The 20576-nt window shown below is 38.2% G+C and overlaps 1 protein-coding gene across 1 annotated transcript; it reads right to left on the bottom strand.

Annotated features, from left to right (window-relative positions):
• Nucleotides 1–12463: 12463 nt before the first annotated feature.
• On the bottom strand, nt 12464–19221 carry LOC117331663. Its single transcript, XM_033890489.1, has 4 exons — nt 19025–19221; nt 14911–14994; nt 14337–14440; nt 12464–14030 (listed from the first exon to the last, which is right to left on the bottom strand). The coding sequence occupies exons 1-4, from the start codon at nt 19137–19139 to the stop codon at nt 13893–13895; spliced, it is 441 nt and encodes a 146-aa protein (XP_033746380.1). The 5' UTR covers nt 19140–19221; the 3' UTR covers nt 12464–13892.
• Between the last annotated feature and the right edge of the window lie 1355 nt (nt 19222–20576).

The raw sequence follows: 20576 nt of genomic DNA, 5'->3' as shown, positions 1-20576 counted from the left end.
CCTTGTTTTATACTCCCCATCATATTATACAGGCCTTGTTTCATACTCCCCATCATATTATACAGGCCTTGTTTTATACTCCCCATCATATTATACAGGCCTTGTTTTATACTCCCCATCATATTATACAGACCTTGTTTTATACTCCCCATCAGATTATACAGGCCTTGTTTTATACTCCCCATCATATTATACAGGCCTTGTTTCATACTCCCCATCAGTTTATACAGGCCTTGTTTTATACTCCCCATCAGATTATACAGGCCTTGTTTTATACTCCCCATCATATTATACCGGCCTTGTTTTATACTCCCCATCATATTATACAGACCTTGTTTTATACTTCCCATCATATTATACAGGCCTTGTTTTATACTCCCCATCATATTATACAGGCCTTGTTTCATACTCCCCATCAGATTATACAGGCCTTGTTTTATACTCCCCATCATATTATACAGGCCTTGTTTTATACTCCCCATCAGATTATACAGGCCTTGTTTTATACTCCCCATCAGATTATACCGGCCTTGTTTTATACTCCCCATCATATTATACAGACCTTGTTTTATACTCCCCATCATATTATACAGACCTTGTTTTATACTCCCCATCATATTATACAGGCCTTGTTTTATACTCCCCATCATATTATACAGGCCTTGTTTTATACTCCCCATCATATTATACAGGCCTTGTTTCATACTCCCCATCATATTATACAGGCCTTGTTTTATACTCCCCATCATATTATACAGACCTTGTTTTATACTCCCTATCAGATTATACAGGCCTTGTTTTATACTCACCATCATATTATACAGACCTTGTTTTATACTCCCCATCATATTATACAGACCTTGTTTTATACTCCCCATCATATTATACAGGCCTTGTTTCATACTCCCCATCAGATTATACAGGCCTTGTTTTATACTCCCCATCATATTATACAGGCCTTGTTTTATACTCCCCATCATATTATACAGGCCTTGTTTTATACTCCCCATCATATTATACAGGCCTTGTTTCATACTCCCCATCATATTATACCGGCCTTGTTTTATACTCCCCATCATATTATACAGGCCTTGTTTTATACTCCCCATCATATTATACAGGCCTTGTTTTATACTCCCCATCATATTATACAGGCCTTGTTTTATACTCCCTAACCGATTATACAGACCTTGTTTTATACTCCCCATCATATTATACCGGCCTTGTTTTATACTCACCATCAGATTATACCGGCCTTGTTTTATACTCCCCATCATATTATACCGGCCTTGTTTTATACTCCCCATCAGATTATACAAGCCTTGTTTTATACTCCCCATCATATTATACAGACCTTGTTTTATACTCCCCATCATATTATACCGGCCTTGTTTTATACTTCCTATCAGATTATACAGGCCTTGTTTTATACTCCCCATCATATTATACAGACCTTGTTTTATACTCCCCATCATATTATACCGGCCTTGTTTTATACTCCCCATCATATTATACAGGCCTTGTTTTATACTCCCCATCATATTATACCGGCCTTGTTTTATACTCCCCATCATATTATACAGGCCTTGTTTTATACTCCCGATCATATTATACTGACCTTGTTTTATACTCCCCATCAGATTATACAGGCCTTGTTTTATACTCCCCATCATATTATACAGGCCTTGTTTTATACTTCCTATCATATTATACAGGCCTTGTTTTATACTCCCCATCATATTATACCGGCCTTGTTTTATACTCCCCATCATATTATACAGGCCTTGTTTTATACTCACCATCATATTATACAGGCCTTGTTTTATACTTCCTATCAGATTATACCGGCCTTGTTTTATACTCCCCATCATATTATACAGGCCTTGTTTTATACTCCCCATCATATTATACAGGCCTTGTTTTATACTCCCCATCATATTATACAGGCCTTGTTTTATACTCCCCATCATATTATACAGGCCTTGTTTTATACTCCCCATCATATTATACAGGCCCTGTTTCATACTCCCCATCATATTATACAGGCCTTGTTTTATACTCCCCATCATATTATACAGGCCTTGTTTTATACTCCCCATCATATTATACAGGCCTTGTTTTATACTCCCCCATCATATTATACAGGCCTTGTTTTATACTCCCCATCATATTATACAGGCCTTGTTTTATACTCCCCATCATATTATACAGACCTTGTTTTATACTCCCCATCAGATTATACCGGCCTTGTTTTATACTCCCCATCATATTATACAGGCCCTGTTTCATACTCCCCATCATATTATACAGGCCTTGTTTCATACTCCCCATCATATTATACAGGCCTTGTTTTATACTCCCCATCATATTATACAGGCCCTGTTTCATACTCCCCATCATATTATACAGGCCTTGTTTTATACTCCCCATCATATTATACCGGCCTTGTTTTATACTCCCCATCATATTATACAGGCCCTGTTTCATACTCCCCATCATATTATACAGGCCTTGTTTCATACTCCCCATCATATTATACAGGCCTTGTTTTATACTCCCTATCATATTATACAGGCCCTGTTTCATACTCCCCATCATATTATACAGGCCTTGTTTTATACTCCCCATCATATTATACAGGCCCTGTTTCATACTCCCCATCAGATTATACAGGCCTTGTTTTATACTCCCCATCATATTATACAGACCTTGTTTTATACTCCCCATCATATTATACAGGCCTTGTTTTATACTCCCCATCATATTATACAGGCCTTGTTTTATACTCCCCATCAAATTATACAGGCCCTGTTTCATACTCCCCATCATATTATACAGGCCTTGTTTTATACTCCCCATCATATTATACAGGCCTTGTTTTATACTGCCCATCATATTATACAGGCCTTGTTTTATACTCCCCATCATATTATACAAGCCTTGTTTTATACTCCCCATCATATTATACAGGCCTTGTTTTATACTCCCCATCATATTATACAGGCCTTGTTTTATACTCCCCATCATATTATACAGGCCCTGTTTCATACTCCCCATCATATTATACAGGCCTTGTTTTATACTCCCCATCATATTATACAGGCCCTGTTTCATACTCCCCATCATATTATACAGGCCTTGTTTTATACTCCCCATCATATTATACAGGCCCTGTTTCATACTCCCCATCATATTATACAGGCCTTGTTTTATACTCCCCATCATATTATACAGGCCTTGTTTTAGACTCCCCATCATATTATACAGGCCTTGTTTTATACTCCCCATCATATTATACAGGCCTTGTTTTATACTCCCCATCATATTATACAGGCCTTGTTTTATACTCCCCATCATATTATACAAGCCTTGTTTTATACTTCCTATCAGATTATACAGGCCTTGTTTTATACTCCCCATCATATTATACAGACCTTGTTTTATACTCCCCATCATATTATACAGGCCTTGTTTTATACTCCCCATCATATTATACAGGCCTTGTTTTATACTCCCCATCATATTATACAGGCCTTGTTTTATACTCCCCATCATATTATACAGGCCTTGTTTTATACTCCCCATCATATTATACAGGCCTTGTTTTATACTCCCCATCATATTATACGGGCCTTGTTTTATACTCCCTATCAGATTATACAGGCCTTGTTTCATACTCCCCATCATATTATACAGGCCTTGTTTTATACTCCCCATCATATTATACAGGCCCTGTTTCATACTCCCCATCATATTATACAGGCCTTGTTTTATACTCCCCATCATATTATACAGGCCCTGTTTCATACTCCCCATCATATTATACAGGCCTTGTTTTATACTCCCCATCATATTATACAGGCCTTGTTTTATACTCCCCATCATATTATACAGGCCTTGTTTTATACTCCCCATCATATTATACAGGCCTTGTTTTATACTCCCCATCATATTATACAGGCCTTGTTTTATACTCCCCATCATATTATACAGGCCTTGTTTTATACTCCCCATCATATTATACAGACCTTGTTTTATACTTCCCATCATATTATACAGGCCTTGTTTTATACTCCCCATCATATTATACAGGCCTTGTTTTATACTCCCCATTATATAATACAGGCCTTGTTTTATACTCCCCATCATATTATACAGGCCTTGTTTTATACTCCCCATCAGATTATACAGACCTTGTTTTATACTCCCCATCAGATTATACAGACCTTGTTTTATACTCCCCATCAAATTATACAGACCTTGTTTTATACTCCCCATCATATTATACCGGCCTTGTTTTATACTCCCCATCAGATTATACAAGCCTTGTTTTATACTCCCCATCATATTATACAGGCCTTGTTTTATACTCCCCATCATATTATACAGACCTTGTTTTATACTCCCCATCATATTATACAGGCCTTGTTTTATACTCACCATCATATTATACAGGCCTTGTTTTATACTTCCCATCATATTATACAGACCTTGTTTGATACTCCCCATCATATTATACAGGCCTTGTTTTATACTCCCCATCATATTATACGGGCCTTGTTTTATACTCCCTATCAGATTATACAGGCCTTGTTTTATACTCCCCATCAAATTATACAGGCCTTGTTTTATACTGCCCATCAGATTATACAGGCCTTGTTTTATACTGCCCATCAGATTATACAGGCCTTGTTTTATACTCCCTATCAGATTATACAGGCCTTGTTTTATACTCCCCATCAAATTATACAGGCCTTGTTTTATACTCCCTATCATATTATACAGGCCTTGTTTTATACTCCCCATCATATTATACAGGCCCTGTTTCATACTCCCCATCATATTATACAGACCTTGTTTTATACTCCCCATCATATTATACAGGCCTTGTTTCATAATTCCTGTCTAATAGAGAATCACAGAGTCACGGTATTTCTGTCGTTGAAAGCGTGATGAAGCTTACTGTTGACAATGTTTAGGATTAATGGTTGCTTTTCCATGAAAGGAATATATAGGGGCTAAAAGCCTGATTACGACAGTCCATTGATGGACAACCATGAGTAAAATTACCATAAACTCGTTCTTGAACATGTTGTCACATTTGTAAACGTCATAGAAATCATTGTCCACACTTGAATCATTAATACTCTCACCAGTAGAATTCTTTTTGATGGATACAAAACAGTACATTAAAATGTTTCGTTCTCTCAGACCAACAGTAGGAATGTCCTCCAATAACACAATGACATTACCAAGATCGCTATACAAAATAAGGTTACTGTCATACACACAGACAAGCGTGAATAGTCGTGTTGAAATCACGAGGAATACTTAAAGTGTAGGTATTGCCGTATTGACAGCATGATGCATTTGATCACATTGTTTTAAAATCAATTATCATTTAGACATATCTACTTTTAATAGAAATGGTTGATCAGTTCAAGGTCATCTTCGGAAGTAAATATTTACAAACCAGATATTAAACCGACCGATGTGGCGGTACGTTTAATACGGTATAGGTCAATACACTTCAGAACCAGAGTAGGTTATACGTAATTACCAAAGACTATCCCCATGGTTAGAACTCCACCACCTGTACGTAATTACCAAGGACTATCACCATTGTTAGAACTCCACCACCTGTACGTAATTACCAAAGACTATCACCATTGTTAGAACTCCACCACCTGTACGTAATTACCAAAGACTATCCCCATTGTTAGAACTCCACCACCTGTACGTAATTACCAAAGACTATCACCATTGTTAGAACTCCACCACCTGTACGTAATTACCAAAGACTATCACCATTGTTAGAACTCCACCACCTGTACGTAATTACCAAAGACTATCACCATTGTTAGAACTCCACCACCTGTACGTGCTGTTGTAGACCCGGATTGTAGGCTTGGCAAGGAAAAGTCTCATCAATTATTTTAATGATGATAATACTGCGGCTTTATTAAACGACAGCAGGCATTACATAAAAATCCTTTTCATAGCAGACATCAGTCATGACAGGATAATGGGATTTTGAATTTAAATTATGGATAAGATTTTTTATAGGATGTTTTGTTTCATGTACAAATACTTTTAGTAGACTTGGTGCTATGCTGACGTGATCTTGGTGCCACGATAACTCAGTCGGTTAGAGCGCCGGCGATACGTAGTTCAACGCTCCCTACCCGTGTCGGAAGCTGTGAAACCTTCCGGTCTGGACTGTCCTTGTTTCGTCCTTTGACAAGACACTGCTTTGGATGGCATGCAACGAGCTTCCCGTGTGATGTATAGTGAGGTAGTCACTGCACCACACCATCTACTACACGGATACTCCGCCTCTAAATTACCCTGAATCTTCACGGGGCGATAAAAAAAGACCTTGGTGTTATCCTGACATGACCTTTTCCCCCTAGACCTTGGTGTTATCCTGACATGACATTTCCCCCTAGACCTTGGTGTTATCCTGACATGACATTTCCCCCCTAGACCTTGGTGTTATCATGACATGACCCCCCCCCCCCCCCCCCCCCCCCCCCCCCCCAGACCTTGGTGTTATCCTGACATGACCTTCCCCCCAGACCTTGGTGTTATCCTGACATTGACATGACCTTTCCCCCCTAGACCTTGGTGTTATCCTGACATGACCTTTCCCCCCTAGACCTTGGTGTTATCCTGACATGACCTTCCCCCCAGACCCTGGTGTTATCCTGACATGACCTTTCCCCCCTAGACCTTGGTGTTACCCTTACATGACCTTTCCCCCCTAAACTTTTGTGTTATCCTGTCATGAAATTTTCCCCATAGACCTTGGTGCTATGCTGACGTGGTCTAAGATTTAGGTTTTGGTTTCGTGCCGACGTGACCCTGGTAGAATTAGAGATCTCTACTGCGATGTCGTGATAATTGTAACATTGATGTCGTGACCATTAAATAGCACCGCTGTGAATATAAAACACTCATAATTATTCTTAAATTGTGTTCATGTCGCCGTTCCATTTCCTGTTGATCTAGCATGCCATAGAAAATTTGGTTGGAAAGCAAGGGAAAAAAAGAATCTTCGGCTCATTCATTTAACCATAAATTACAGTCTCTTTCTACAGCAATCACACACTTGTTAAAATCAAAGCGATTTTATTGACGTCCTGGTTCTAAGCCTGGTAGGATGTATTACAATACCCTACGCCTTAGACATACGTTATTTATATTAGAAACCAGCACCTTTGAACGTAATCAAGGTTAATTAATTAAACGCCAAACCACAAATACACAGCAGCATGAAGCATTCCACGTTTTCCTGTTGAAAACTAATGATATATGTTCTTATTGAAAAAAAAGTATTCAACTTCATGCAGATCCTCAGCTGCATCTTCACACGGAAAGGAAAAGGATTTACTTTTTCTCGTCGTCATAAATAGAGGTAATCAGGTAGGACATCAGTGACCTTCACTGTTGTGGGGGTAATCAGGTAGGACATCAGTGACCTTCACTGTTGTGGGGAGGTAATCAGGTAGGACATCAGTGACCTTTATTGTTATGGGGAGATAATCAGGTAGGACATCAGTGATTTCACTGTTGTGGGGAGATAATCAGGTAGGACATCAGTGATCTTTACTGTTGAGGGGAGATAATCAGGTAGGACATCAGTGACATTTATTGTTGTGGGGAGATAATCAGGTAGGACATCAGTGACCTTCACTGTTGTGGGGAGATAATCAGGTAGGACATCAGTGACCTTCACTGTTGTGGGGAGATAATCAGGTAGGACATCAGTAACCTTCACTGTTGTGGGGAGATAATCAGGTAGGACATCAGTAACCTTCACTGTTGTGGGGAGATAATCAGGTAGGACATCAGTAACCTTCACTGTTGTGGGGAGATAATCAGGTAGGACATCAGTAACCTTCACTGTTGTGGGGAGGTAATCAGGTAGGACATCAGTAACCTTCACTGTTGTGGGGAGATAATCGGGAAGGACATCAGTGACCTTCACTGTTGTGGTGAGATAATCAGGTAGGACATCAGTGACCTTCACTGTTGTGGGGAGATAACCAGGTAGGACATCAGTGACCTTCACTGTTGTGGGGAGATAACCAGGTAGGACATCAGTAACCTTTATTGTTGTGGGGAGATGTTCAGGTAGGACATCAGTGGCCTTTACTGTTGTGGGGGTAATCAGCTAGGACATCAGTGACCTTTATTGTTGTGGGGAGATAATCAGGTAGGACATCAGTGACCTTCACTGTTGTGGGGAGATAATCAGGTAGGACATCAGTGACCTTCACTGTTGTGGGGAGATAATCAGGTAGGACATCAGTGACCTTTATTGTTGTGGGGAGATAATCAGGTAGGACATCAGTGACCTTCACTGTTGTGGGGAGATAATCAGGTAGGACATCAGTGACCTTTATTGTTGGGGAGATAACATATAACGCAATGCACCAAAATGTGAGACAAATTCCATAGATGTTTTTTTATAAATAGGTTAATTATTGAATTGCATCTGATATGTGAAGAAATATTTATAATTAAGCGTAATATACAGGAACGGACAGGGCAGTCTGCACGGTAATTTGCCATTTACCAAATTTACACTTTATTTTCTCGAGCGTGGCCCAATCTTCTTCTGAAGAAATGAAAGGATTTGATCTAAATTTAGCCTGAACCATTCTTGGAAAAAACGGAAACAAATTTTGTATAAACGATGGGTCTGCCCACCAGTGGCCTGAGGGGTGGTGCCCAATCGGGGAAATATTGTAATTTCTTTCAAACCCTTCTTTTGTAGGAATGAAAGGATTAGGTCAAAGGTCGGAAACATCCTTTGGGAAGGAGAACAAGTTATGCCTAAACAATGGATCATGCTCCCCGTGGGCTAGAGGGGGACACAAAGGGGATATTGGTGATGAATTCTTTGAAATACTTTCGTCAAATTCAATCTGAATTAAAGGAATGTGTTGACTGCAGTGTATGGTACTGAGTGACAGATCTCTAAGTATTTTAATACTTGGAGTGTTTTTCCATCATCACTGAACTTTCTAGGTGATAAATAAAGACTCGAATTGGTGTCGTACTTTCAGAAAATCAATATACTAAAATTCCTTTCCTATTTTCAAATGAAAGATACATACAACAATGACTGTCAAAAAGATAATGAAAATCGCGACTATAACAAACGCGGTCCGCGTGCATACAAAATAATTATTTCAACCTGAATTCATCTATTATCAGTCATGTTAATGGGAATTTTATGTCCATGGTAACATTCTTATCGTTTATGATTAGTATTAGATTTTGTAATATGATACAGGAAACGGAACAAATCAAATGAATGAAGGGGACATTGATGTATATGTTACAATTCTTTTTTTATCAACAGAACAAAGAGTGCATACGGTATACTGACCCTGCATTGTGTGTTGTTTTGTGTATTGACCCTACATTGTGTGTTGTTTTGTGTATTGACCCTACATTGTATGTTGTTTTGTGTACTGGTCCTACATTGTGTGTTGTTTTGTGTACTGACCCTACATTGTGTGTTGTTTTGTGTATTGACCCTACATTGTGTGTTGTTTTGTGTACTGACCCTACATTGTGTGTTGTTTTGTGTATTGACCCTACATTGTGTGTTGTTTTGTGTACTGACCCTACATTGTGTGTTGTTTTGTGTACTGACCCTACATTGTGTGTTGTTTTGTGTACTGACCCTACATTGTGTTGTTTTGTGTACTGACCCTACATTGTGTGTTGTTTTGTGTACTGACCCTACATTGTGTTGTTTTGTGTACTGACCCTACATTGTATGTTGTTTTGTGTACTGACCCTACATTGTATGTTGTTTTGTGTACTGACCCTACATTGTGTGTTGTTTTGTGTACTGACCCTACATTGTGTGTTGTTTTGTGTACTGACCCTACATTGTGTGTTGTTTTGTGTACTGACCCTACATTGTGTGTTGTTTGTGTATTGACCCTACATTGTGTGTTGTTTTGTGTACTGACCCTACATTGTGTGTTGTTTTGTGTACTGACCCTACATTGTGTGTTGTTTGTGTACTGACCCTACATTGTGTGTTGTTTTGTGTACTGACCCTACATTGTGGGTTGTTTTGTGTACTGACCCTACATTGTGTGTTGTTTTGTGTACTGACCCTACATTGTGTGTTGTTTTGTGTACTGACCCTACATTGTGTGTTATTTTGTGTACTGACCCTACATTGTATGTTGTTTTGTGTATTGACCCTACATTGTATGTTGTTTTGTGTACTAACCCTACATTGTGTATTGGTTTGTGTACTGACCCTACATTGCGTGTTGTTTTGTGTATTGACCCTACATTGTGTGTTATTTTGTGTACTGACCCTACATTGTGTATTGTTTTGTGTACTGACCCTACATTGTGTGTTGTTTTGTGTACTGACCCTATATTGTGTATTGTTTTGTGTACTGACCCTACATTGTGTTATTTCATGTACGTAACCTATATTCTGTGTTATTTTGTGTACGTAACCTATATTCTGTGTTATTTCGTGTACGTAACCTATATTCTGTGTTACATTGTATTTTGTGTACGTAACCTATATTCTGTGTTATTTTGTGTACGTAACCTATATTCTGTGTTATTTTGTGTACGTAACCTATATTCTGTGTTATTTTGTGTACGTAACCTATATTCTGTGTTATTTTGTGTACGTAACCTATATTCTGTGTTATTTTGTGTACGTAACCTACATTCTGTGTTATTTTGTGTACGTAACCTATATTCTGTGTTATTTTGTGTACGTAACCTATATTCTGTGTTATTTTGTGTACGCAATCTATATTCTGTGTTATTTTGTGTACGTAACCTCCATTCTGTGTTATTTTGTGTACGTAATCTATATTTTGTGTTATTTTGTGTACGTAACCTACATTCTGTGTTATTTTGTGTACGTAACCTATACATTTGTATTCTGTGTTATTTTGTGTATTGGCTTTTTAGTGCGCGTGCTGTATATTCTGGGTACTTTCCATTGATTTCCTTTAATTTTCGAACTCCATTATCCAGTCGCGATGGTACCCCCTTGGTTTGCTTTTAGAAGCCCCACTTTCTACACTTTTAAAGGACAATAAGTCTCAATGAAAAAAAAGTTTGATTGGACTACACTTCCCACGTGATATTGATGTGATTATATTTTGATAAATGCTTAGAAGCACGATATCAAATGTGGTGAATATGGTCCTATTTTCCACTTTTTGCCTGTGTATTTACATTTCCACAGACAAGATATAAAAATCTACACAAGAGAAGAAAGATAACTCCTCCTTTCATGCCGATGAACTTTCTTGTTCGCTGTTTGTTTACAGGAAAGTTCTGTCACAACGAGTGTCCGTCATGTACTCAATGAACTGGCACATCAATGAAAGATTAACACACCTACAACCAAACGAGGTAAACAGACACGTGTAAAGTGATGTAAGTTACGAGTTCAATGTGTACAGCTTTATATGTAGAAATGATTGTAGTTAGTTTACAGTTGGATATGGTCTTTACCACTTTCTTTGTAATATTCCGCGATTACCTAAAATTCTAGTTGCAGACATGTAATAATGGCAATCCAAGATGCTCATTTAATGCTCTAACCACATTAAAATAACTATTGGACTGGACGATTGACCAGGGAAGTAATGCAGCGATAAGGAACACCGATGGTGTCATTCTTACCGAACTAGCCTCCCCCCCCCCCCTCCCCCCCCAAAAAAAATTAATAAAAAAAAAAATGTCTGAAAATGTGCTTTACACACTAGGGGAGGTCCAAATACATATAGACTGTAACACATTTTCAAGTCCCTCTGGGTCTATCGTCATGGACGATGACTGCTGGCTGCTGGATTTATTGCCTTACAGCTGGCGTCACCTCCAAGTTTATTTAATAAACTATCAATAAATCCGCTTAATTGAAAAAGATGACAGAGTCTTCCCTATCTAAATGGGATCATACTATATAACAGACGCTACTGTCTCTGAAATTTAAATACAGAGGATATCCGTTAATATTGCCCTTATTCAGATCCCTCGACACATTTCCTGCTTACGAAGGTCGTTTTGGAAGAGTACATGACTAGATTGACTGGATACTATCATCTCTAGTTAATTTTCTAAGGTGTTGACTGTTAATACTAGTACATATATCGGATGTGACATTTTATATTTTAATACCCATATACCATAGTTGATGTTAAAGGTGACACAAGGTTTCAATATTCTACGGAACGCCCTTGGTGAGGATGACATTTTTCCATATATGTTCCCGTACAAGTTGTGATCTTTTCAATAGGCATATGTTTGTTATCAACCAATTTATAATCCGAAAAAGAAATCTGAATCTCGACATAGATTGGTAATTTCGATCAACTTTCACGTTCAAATGCACAACTAAAAATAAATGCTGATGACTTGTTGACATTTTTAGATAATGACAAACAGTTTATGAATTCACACATTTTATTACCAAGACTTAGCTTTGGTTATGTATTTTATCACAGAAGTGAAATCATTATACATACAAGAATGAGAAGTTTTAACCTTGAAGTCGCTGCTTCTCGTAAAAGAGCTTTCGACGTTATGGCATACGCTTTAATAAAACCTATGATTTATGCGAATCTATCGGGTACATTGATCACGCACACGAAAAACTCTCCCTGCATGCACTACATATGATCACAAGTCAGACGAACTCTCTCTCTTGATATGATCGCAAGTCATACGAACTCTCCATACAGATGATCACAAGTCAGACGAACTCTCCATACAGATGATCACAAGTTATACGAACTCTCCATACAGATGATCACAAGTCAGACGAACTCTCCATACAGATGATCACAAGTCAGACGAACTCTCCATACAGATGATCACAAGTCATACGAACTCTCCATACAGATGATCTCAAGTCAGACGAGCTCTCTCTACATATAATCTGAAGTCAGACGAACTCTCTCCTCATTAGATCACAAGTCATACGAACTCTCCATACAGATGATCACAAGTCAGACGAACTCTCTCTACATCAGATAACACGTCATACGAGCTCTCTCTACATATGATCACAAGTCATAAGAACTCTCTCTTCATATCATCACAAGTCATACGAGCTTTCCATACATATGATCACAATTCAGACGGATGCTCCCTACAAATGATCACACGCCCGACGAACTCTCTCTCTACAGATGATCACGAGTCAGACGTGTTCTCCCTACAGATGATCACAATTCAGGCGCGCTTTCCCTACAGATGATCACATTTCAGACGAGTGTTCTCTTCAGATGATCACAATTCAGGCGCGCTCTCCCTACATATGATCACAATTTAGGCGAGTGTTCTCTACAGATGATCACAATTCAGACGAGTGTTCTCTACAGATGATCACAATTCAGGTGCGCTCTCCCTACAGATGATCACAATTCAGACGAGCTCTCCCTTCAGATGATCACAATTCAGGTGCGCTCTCCCTACAGATGATCACAATTCAGGTGCGCTCTCCCTACATATGATCACAATTCAGACGAGTGTTCTCTATAGATGATCACAATTCAGACGAGTGTTCTCTACAGATGATCACAATTCAGACGAGCCCTCTCCCTACAGATGATCACAATTCAGACGAGTGTTCTCTACAGATGATCACAATTCAGACGAGTGTTCTCTACAGATGATCACAATTCAGACGAGTGTTCTCTACAGATGATCACGAGTCAGTCTAGTTCTCCCTACAGATGATCACAATTCAGACGAGTGTTCTCTACAGATGATCACAATTCAGACGAGTGTTCTCTACAGATGATCACAATTCAGACGAGTGTTCTCTACATATGATCACAGGTATCTGTATCCGGTGTAGTAGGTATTCACTGACACTACCCAGTATGGCCCGTCGAAGAGTACCATGACCACGTGATCCCGGTGACCAGCACGTCAGCGTGTAGCTCCTCTACAGCCGACAGGATGGCCTTTCCTGGTGTCTTATCCGAAACTGGCTTGATTTCTCCCATCAACTGCCGGTGTGAAACGAAAGTTAAAAAGATACCAAGTCCGTTATTTTGTCAGAGTTGTCTCTCTTACATACGCGTTTGGTACTATTTTGAAAAGTTTTCGTTTCGAACGTGTTTCAAAATAGTTGCATATGGTTTATTGATAAAGAATTCTTAAATTCGTTTACATTAATGCCATACTCTTTCTATATTTTGAAATATCTCTAGGGGAATTATTTGTTAATTGCTACTTCAATTGCTGTGTCCGATACTTATAGGGACATGTTTTTTGTAAATTTAGTAAACAGACTTAGTTGAGTATGTACATACCTTGAAGTCAGTAAGGAGTTGTTGGTAAGAGTCTAGCTTGGCTTTCAGTTTTCTTCTTTCTTCTTCGTCCGCCTTTGAACTTCTGTCTGTGTCCTTTTCGGTATCTTTAAAGATAAAGACAAGTATATATTGTAACATGGGTTCGTTTTGAGTCCAATGTTTAATAAGATTAAAAGCCCGATTCAGATGGTGCGTTTTTGTTTCTGCAATTGGTACATGGTTGATAACGATCTTTCCCAGAGTGCATTGCAGTCCCCTCCAAAACATACATTAGCTTACGTGTGGAACTCCGGAACAGCAGAAGTGATGACGAAGGGCTATATTTAGAAGTGTAGATGTACAAGTCCTACTCAGGTCGTCGAGAGGTCGAACAATTGTTTAGTCATTTCAAGAGTAGTGAAATGTATTGAAATAATTTATAATGTGTCTCTATTTACATGCTTTGTCATTGCTTATAACTGATCATATAACATGAAACAAGCGTTGATATCTTCTGTCCGATGACGAAAGCTTTCGGAAAGACACAAACCGATAATGATAGATCGACCCGTATCATTAAAGGTAACTTACTCACCTGTAAGGAGTCTAGCGAGGTGATGTTCCATAGCATGTACCAAGATTATTCTGTCCCCCTGCCGGTATATATTGGCAACATACCCTGCGTGAAAACAGCAAAATTACAATGTGATCAAAGGATTCCGTACAAATATTGGTGAGTTATTTCCGGTCGACCGACCATGTTCAAAATTATAATCTCCACAGTGGAAAATGTCCCAATGTCCAACACTTTTTGAAAGCCGTAAAGTCGTAGAATGAACAAAACAGTATTTATGGGTACAACTTATGGAAGTCATCTTCATATTCAAATAGCCAAATTAAATCAAGATGGCGTTACTCTGGGTAAAAAACAAGAGTGAACTGTAAAAAAGCTTGACCAAGGATAAATTATCCCGACCAAAGACCAGACGAAAATGGTAATAAGGAAGATGAGAGGAATTTAGGAATGCGTCGTTAAAGATCATGTATCGGCCCAAAAAAGGATTTAACTATAGGAAAATATGGAAAAGGAATTCAGTCAAATACTGTATAGATGAGAGTAACCTTGTTAGAATATGATTCCGGCGATGACTTCCCTGCCGGGGAGTTTTCTTTAGAAAGAACCATTCAGGAACAAGCAAGCTCGTCGGATAGGGAATGAGAGGATATAGTCAGTAGGAAAAACGCATTTCATTGTTTTATGTTAGGAAAAACACGAGTTTTTTGTTCCTCAAGGGAGCGTGCTCGGCACATTTCTCTTCACAATAAACATCAATTACCTCCCAAACAACATCACCAGTACAGCTAAGCTATTTATTAACGACTCAAAAATATACAGGAAAGAAAATCAATCGGTAAATCATTCAGGAGGACATGGATGCGTTTTGTGAATGGAGAGAAAATGAAATTGGACAAAGTTAATCATAAACACATAAGGATTGGACACCCAACTGAACCTGTAGTCTACACCATCAGGATATCATAACTGTCGAAATTGAAAACAGGTCTTTGAGTTACATGTACAGTGGACGACATATTAATCGGTGCTCTAATTACAAATGCTGTATCCTTTATGTCCATATCCGACAAATGCAGTGATGTACATGACATGTGCATGGTATCAATTGTTATAAAATTTATACGTTGACATAATTTTTGATAATCATCGTGTTCGTCAAACAGTTGTTCGAAGTGCCGGATTGAGCTTGCGTTTGCAATTTGAACCGGAATATTATTCCAAATATCTACAATTTGGAATGTAAAAGAATTATTGTCTGGTTTGCTGCCCTGCCTGGAGTTTAGAAAGAGCGAGCTTATTGAATTTAGATTTCTGGAAATAATGAGACATAATGAAGAACGACAAAACGTGCAAAATAACTGCCATAGAACAAGGAATCATACGAGGCGGATTGATATGTTGGTAGACTCATATTGAAGGATTTGAACTTTGCCGGACATATTGTATTATTTTTCAACACATTCCCCTTCAGTATCTATACACTTTTGCCAGTGGTGTTTAAGGGCCTCAATGACACTTTTATAGAACTCCTTTTCTTGACTGTTCAGAAAGTCATCTACTGAATGTATGACGTCATCATCGGACTGAAAGTGGGTGCCTGTAATAGTTTTTTTAGTTTTGGAAAAAGATGAAAGTCTGAAGGAGCTAGATCAATTGAAAAAGGTTGATGCTCAATCAATTCAAAGCCACAATTGAGAATGCCAGCCATTGCAATGACAGACTTGTGAACAAGAGCATTGTCCTGATGGAATGACATACCTTTAGTGAGCATTCTGCGGCGCTTAAGTTTAGTATATTCCTGTTACTGCCTCAGGAGAGAAGCATAGTATGTGCCATTGATTGTTTGTCCCTTTTGGAGATTATATATCAGCAGAATACCATCTGCATCCCAGAAAACCGAGGCCACAGCCTTCTCAGCTGATGGAACAGTCTTTGCCTTTTTGTGTGGAAGAGAGCCAGGGTGCTTCAATTGTTTCGATTCTTGTTTGGCCTCTGGGTTAAAATGATGGACCAATGTTTCATCTGTAGTGACAAAACTCTGAAGAAAATTGGCAGGATCTTCTTCGAAAAGGTTAAGATTAGCACGCGATAATGTGCACGTGGTGTGCTTCTGATCAACTATCAGAAGTTTTGGTACCTATCGGGCCGAAAGCTTTCTCATTGCAAGATCCTCGGTCAGAATGGAATGTACACTTTCTTGTGAAGTGCCAACTCTACTGGCTACAGAGCTTTCTGTGACTCGTCTGTCAGTCATAACAATATCATGAATTTTAATGACCATTTCTGGGGTTGCAGCATTGACGGGCCTCCCAGGACGGAAGTCATCCTCAAGGCTCTGTCGGCCGCGCTTAAATTTCGGCACCCACCTTTTAACTGTAGCATATGAAGGGGCATCTTTCCCTAGTGTTGCTACCATATCATTATGGATATCCTTCGGTGTAAAACTTGTTTATGCAAGTATTGGATCACTGCTCTTTCACCGATTTCGTCCATATTGCAAAAGCCACTTGTCTTGTTTACTTTAGAGTGCTACCTCGTTGATATAAACTAACCAAATGAGACCCGTCCTTCGGTACACGTTCCTATATAATCAGAGAATAGTAGGACTTAAAAAAACATCCTTGAGTACCTGATCACAACATACATATGTATCAATTATCTCTCGTAACAAGAAGTTATTCAAACGACGGGTAAACCGTCCGAGATACTTGAGTACATTCAATGCAGTGTGATGCAGTGAATTCAACATCAATTATTAGCTTTGAATACAATCTCAAAAAGGATTGGTCTGACCAACCTTTCCAAGTTTGAACCGCACTGCTATCACTAGAACATTAATTTAATTATTAGAAGCCTGCAGTCAAATAGTAAAGTAGTGTAGTTAAAAACAATATTAAAATACTCCTTTAGACGATAGAAGCTTACAATGTTGTCAAAATACTGTAAACTACTTAAAGTTTGTCAAAAATTTCAGCAGATGTAGGCATGTCCAGCAAGCGATTTCAGTAACATTCACGACGAACGAATGACTTCAGATAGATATTGCATCCTTACTTTGTTGTGTGTAATTTTGACTGATTTACCACGAATACACCCTGAAACTTGTCTTAGTCTAATCAGTGCATGTGTTTAATCTAGTCCTGCATTTTGATAAGCAATATTATATATGGATTCTTTCAACATTTGGAAGAAAGGTGTTGTTGAGTTAAATAAGAGAGGCCATTGAATCACCATTAGACATATTACAAAAACTAGATGTGAATAGTTGTTAGGATACATTTCACAACATCGCCCATCTCAAGGTATCATTAGAGTATCTGTATGTATATACAGATGTTATAACATGTATAATGTAGTTTGATACTTTTTATAAACTGCTAAGTTAAAAGATGTATACACTGGTAAGGTTTGTCTCTGCTCTCTCGTTTAGTGGAGGATCCTGTCTAACCAGTAGACCTACATATGTATGTGAAGGGCTATTATGATGTTGTACAACTTGTCTAATCATGTTACTATTAAAAAGACAATAAAACAATAGCATCTGTTGAAATAAAATGATCCTATTCCAGTATTTCTCTAAGATTCTATATGGCCAGTGTGATGTCGCGGGATTATTTTGAAGACGTTTATCTCCAGAAGAGCTGGTCTTTTTCAAGTGTCTCCATGCAAATCGATATATTTCATCATTTTTTACCAATATTTAATCGATTTTGAGTTAGAAATACGATTTAGCTTTTTTGTCGGTATTGTTTTTTTCATATCCATATGTATGTGTGCAATATTCTATGTATAGGCGAATGCTTTGTTAAATCTACTTGTGTCAACTTGTCAATTAGTTTCTTACGACACACCATGATATGCTCACGTTATATGGTTTGTAACGCTGACATCATTATCGGTAAACCTATAATACCAGATAAGCGCTACAAAACACATTTCCCTAGAGGGAACATATTTTTACATAATGTTATGACTTTATCGTTCACTGCTCATAGCCAAAAATCTTCAACTGACGTCTACGGGTGCCACCAATCGTGCCTGTGCTCCCACAAGGACATGCATTAATCGCCTGTCAAGGGTAGAAGAAAAGTAATTAATATTAGCTACAACCTCAAAAAAAACGTGAACTTACATTTTAGGGCGTACTTGGCCTGTTCACTTCCATCCATGGCGATCACAACTTTTCGCCATCTATTTTCAGAAGATTCACTTACTGTAGAGGAAGCGTCGGATCTAAATTTTAACATTGTTTTATTACAGTGTTTAACAAAAGCCTAACTTACTGTGTGTTAAAGTGAACTAAATATATTAGGTTTTAACCCGTTGTACATTGTAGTAGTCTGTTTTGCCGGATATGGTCCGGAACTCGCTCGTTATAGTGTAAACGGGCAGCATTCATACACTGCTACATTGTATTAATGTACCGGTTATTCAAAACATTTTTATTTGTAAAGACTAAAATTTGCATAATCATAGCTCATGTCATGTTAATGAGTAATTATAACGTTTTTGTTGTATACACTGTATACCTATTTTGTGGTTATGGTTTAAGTTGTTACTACTTTTGTGTATAGTGTCTAATACCACGTCGCCAATTGTTGTTATTGTTGTCAATGTTGTTCCTTGGTTAAAACATAGATGTGATGCAATCCATTGTTATTTATGCAATATATCCTACAGAAGTCATAGGCATCATATGTTGTCACAAACGTTACCTGGAGCTGACCAATAAGTAAGGTAACTTATTCCACAGCTACAGGTAACATATTGGAAAGCTAAATTAAAGCTTTTGAATGAGCACATAGTTATGCTATACAATGGAAAACACAGTAAAATAATGAATGTGAAAATAGATATTTATTAAATGTAACATATAATTTAAATATATATTCCCGTAGTCAGATTTCCCATGAAACTTTCATTCTTCCTGAAATGTTGAATCACGGAACACTGTTTATATGTAACATCCTTACAGATGTAAAATATATCCCAACACTTAACTGAGAGACACATTTCCGCCATTAATTGTCATTTCCCTTAAATTCGCATCAGTCTGTCCGATATTTGTTATAACAGACAGTTTGAGGTTTACGTCCTTTATGTATTGCTGCCGAAGGTGTTAATGTTACTGATACTCATGTTGTCTTTTACTGGTCATTGTAGTTAAAATAGACTCATTAAAAGTCAAGAGGAAATTTGCTAAAATAAATTTTGGTTTACATCTGGATTGCCAGGTTTTGGTCATGATCTAATGAATGTCACCTGTATGTAACTTGAAAACGAGTGACTTAGCACATACAGTCTGGGTCTGCTATATGGTTTCGGGTAGGCTAGGAACGTCTGATTTTATTGTGTGACAGAGGTCAAGGGATAAGGGAACTACACTGACATGTAGATATAAGCACGACACGATTAAAATGAAAAGCCTTTAAATTTGGAAATGTCCACCAAATACCATTGAAGTCCACTTAACTAGCCCTCCACCTCTGGGTTGCGAGTTCGAAACCCGCGTGGGGCAGTTGCCAGGTACTGACCGTAGGCCGATGGTTTTTTTATCCGGTTACTCTGGTTTTCCTCCACCTCCAAAACCTGGCACGTCCTTAAATGACCCTGGCTGTTAATAGGATGTTAACAAAATAAATCAAACAAAGTGTCAAGTGAAGAAGAAATGACGCCACACAATT

This window comes from Pecten maximus, chromosome 7 (assembly GCF_902652985.1).
Source record: "Pecten maximus chromosome 7, xPecMax1.1, whole genome shotgun sequence".
NCBI classification, from domain to species: domain Eukaryota; kingdom Metazoa; phylum Mollusca; class Bivalvia; order Pectinida; family Pectinidae; genus Pecten; species Pecten maximus.
The sequence above is the reverse complement of the archived record's forward strand: the minus strand, read 5'-3'. Positions and strand labels throughout refer to the sequence as shown.

Coding starts and splice junctions, on each gene's coding strand:
- LOC117331663 (XM_033890489.1), bottom strand. CDS start 19,139: ATGTTAAAATTTAGATCCGACGCTTCCTCTACAGTAAGTGAATCTTCT. Junction 14,441..14,910: donor CCTCGCTAGACTCCTTACAG/GTGAGTAAGTTA, acceptor TTATCTTTAAAG/ATACCGAAAAGGACACAGAC. Junction 14,031..14,336: donor AACTCCTTACTGACTTCAAG/GTATGTACATAC, acceptor TCACACCGGCAG/TTGATGGGAGAAATCAAGCC.